The sequence below is a fragment of the Rhagoletis pomonella genome, unplaced genomic scaffold (genome assembly GCF_013731165.1).
Source record: "Rhagoletis pomonella isolate Grant_MI unplaced genomic scaffold, Rhpom_1.0 Rhpom_scaffold_02708, whole genome shotgun sequence".
NCBI lineage: Eukaryota > Metazoa > Arthropoda > Insecta > Diptera > Tephritidae > Rhagoletis > Rhagoletis pomonella.
This window is the reverse complement of record NW_023461261.1, coordinates 5,667-8,167: the sequence shown is the minus strand read 5'-3', so window position 1 is coordinate 8,167 and position 2,501 is coordinate 5,667. Positions and strand designations below refer to the sequence as shown.

The following is a 2,501-nucleotide window of genomic DNA, read 5'->3' as shown; positions in this document are numbered from 1 at the left end:
CTACTGGTGGGTGTTCTAAAGGCAAATTGCCTGCTGCCACCGCACACCTTTAAACTGGCTCTGATCAATGATAACATCTGTAGAAGATACAGAACGAAAGAGGACTGAGCAAGCAGACTGCGTGTTTATCTGCTGGGGGTTTTCTACCTAATCCGAAAGCCACCGCCAAGAGGACTGCGATGTTCTTCAAGATTGATCCTGGTATGCAATGATTAGGACCTTAACGTTTTCTGCGAAGTCACGCAGTGAATGGCCAGCTTACCTAACCTAACCCTAATAAACTTGAATAATTTCTTACTTAATTACTTTTTCATTCGACAGCCGTTATTCTTCTAAATTCAAATTGCCAAAATTATAAGTCACGTACTCAATATTACCCGCTTTGCCATATTTTGTGCATATATCTATTTCTAGTTATATTATACTCCTTGTGTGATTTAAATCTACTTTAGTACTTCTTTCCGAATGAATAACTACTACATTCCTGCTACATTTTTTTCTTTTTGTTCATAATTTCTACTATGTACTTATTTCTACGAAAGCTGTAGATTTTTGTCTTTTCCTTCGCCCATCTTTCTCAGCCTCATCAGTAATTCTCTCCTTTGTCTCAGTCACTCGTTCAGTTTAACGGTAGGCGTAAATAACAGTAAAGTAAGAACCTGCGCCTCTTAGAATCTGAAACAGTCGATTTTCAAAATTATTTTTAGTACAAAGAATCTTCGCTCAGCCCGCCCAATTTCAACTCACCGACACCACCACCTCATAGTTAACATAGAAGAAGGCGAGACCACTCAATCGAAATGGATTGCTATTCAAATGTATTGCCAGTGCCATAAGCTTCATTAACTTTGCATTTTCGACAGCGTCCGTGGAGTGAAGTATGACATCCTCCCAACCGCAAGAGTAATAAGAAGTGCTCAGCTCATTTGTCTAAGTATAGCAAAAGTAATGATTGAGTTGAAAAATTAGAAGAGAAAATTTCACAAAGATCTCAAATTGAGCTTAGAGTACTATACTTACCGTGGTAGAGAGCGTTGTGCCCAAGCGTCCAAAGATTAGCAATTCGATCACCTTGCCAATTATCCAGGTAACAAACCTGATATTATCCGTTGACAATCCAATCTGAAAATGCAAATAACTCACAACTCCAACTCACTCGCAGCCCTTAAACACTCACCGTTGCTGTCAGAAACCCCAATACGCACAACAGCGTTGCGCTCAAAGCCATCATTACAAAAACACGAAAGGAGTATTGCTCCTGCAGCGACTCGGCGAATTTATTCAATTCCACATTGCGGCGAACGACATCAATTAACCCATAGCGAAAGCGGCTGGTCACCGTAGCATTTTCCCCCTCGCCCTTGTGCATGGCGTGCCCCTCTATAGCATTTTGAGAAATTTTGCGCAAATCCCGCAACAACAATGTATAACGTGCATTCAAATGTAAAATCTGCATGGCCAGCATATTGGCCTCGGCTATCAAAGGTCCCACAACCGCAAAGCCAGTCCACAATGCCATGGCGAGAAATAAAAGATAGCCCACAAAGGTAGCTTTATAATCATATTTATAAATGACCGGAAAGGGTAGTAAGCGTTGTTGATGTATCAAACCCATAATTGGTACATAAAAGTAGGTCACAAGTGTGATAATGTATGTCGATGTGGAATATTTCGTGGGTAGCTGCTGTCGGCGTATCTGCTCAAAGAGTTCGGGGTTCCAAGAACTGCATAGGAAGCGTGGTATTAGAAGAAAATGTATTAGTGTTGCAGAGATTTTTTTTCTTCAGAGAGTCTAACGTGTATATTACCGTTCAATGTAGATCTTCTTGTAGAATTCTTCTAGATGCACTCTAAAGCTAGCACGCTTGTAAATTATGTTATAGGCGCGTAACATCATTTCGAAAAGTATTAGAAATGGCGCCAATATGGCACAGACAAAACTGATGTCATCGAGGCTTGCACACATGAGTTGCATTTCACCAAACAGCACCGAACACTCGGATATAAATTGGCACATTATCATAACTGTATCTACGATATAACGCCATTTCGAAATGTTTATGGCTGGTGGCCAGCAACACGCACCCATATAGCCATATAGTTGCCAATCGATGGGAGGATATTGGCCATTTGGCAGTAAAGGCCGGTGGTAGCTTGAGGGTAAGTAGCGCATAGTGGCCGATTTGATAACTGGGTTACCGAGGTGATAATATTTGCTGAATTCAATTTAACACTGCATTGATGGAGTTTTTGGTTTACAAATAAAAAGAAGGTGTATTGTTTCAACCATACTACAAAATTATCGGATTCTATCCATATCGCCTAGTACCAAACACCTAATCAAACCTAGAGGCTAAACGTCGAACCCTTGATAAAAAAAACTTACGCTGATATCCATAGGGATTGCAATTGATCGTAGCCGGGATTTACAAGACGATGATTTGCTCAATTATTTCTTACGGCAATTAGATCATGCTAACAGAGATCATGTCCCAAATAAA

At 40.4% G+C, this 2,501-nt stretch overlaps 1 protein-coding gene across 1 annotated transcript; it reads right to left on the bottom strand.

The window, feature by feature from the left end:
* Positions 1 to 436: 436 nt before the first annotated feature.
* On the bottom strand, positions 437 to 2,247 carry LOC118753648 (odorant receptor 74a-like). Its single transcript, XM_036488520.1, has 5 exons — positions 1,809 to 2,247; positions 1,178 to 1,724; positions 1,021 to 1,122; positions 748 to 930; positions 437 to 675 (listed from the first exon to the last, which is right to left on the bottom strand). The coding sequence occupies exons 1-5, from the start codon at positions 2,171 to 2,173 to the stop codon at positions 625 to 627; spliced, it is 1,248 nt and encodes a 415-aa protein (XP_036344413.1). The 5' UTR covers positions 2,174 to 2,247; the 3' UTR covers positions 437 to 624.
* Positions 2,248 to 2,501: the final 254 nt, after the last annotated feature.

Excerpts from the sequence above, each read along its gene's own strand:
- LOC118753648 (XM_036488520.1), bottom strand. The coding sequence starts at position 2,173 with ATGCGCTACTTACCCTCAAGCTACCACCGGCCTTTACTGCCAAATGGC. Across the intron at positions 1,725-1,808 it reads AAGAAGATCTACATTGAACG|TTCTTGGAACCCCGAACTCT; the intron begins GTAATATACACG and ends CTTCCTATGCAG. Across the intron at positions 931-1,020 it reads GCACAACGCTCTCTACCACG|ACAAATGAGCTGAGCACTTC; the intron begins GTAAGTATAGTA and ends TGCTATACTTAG.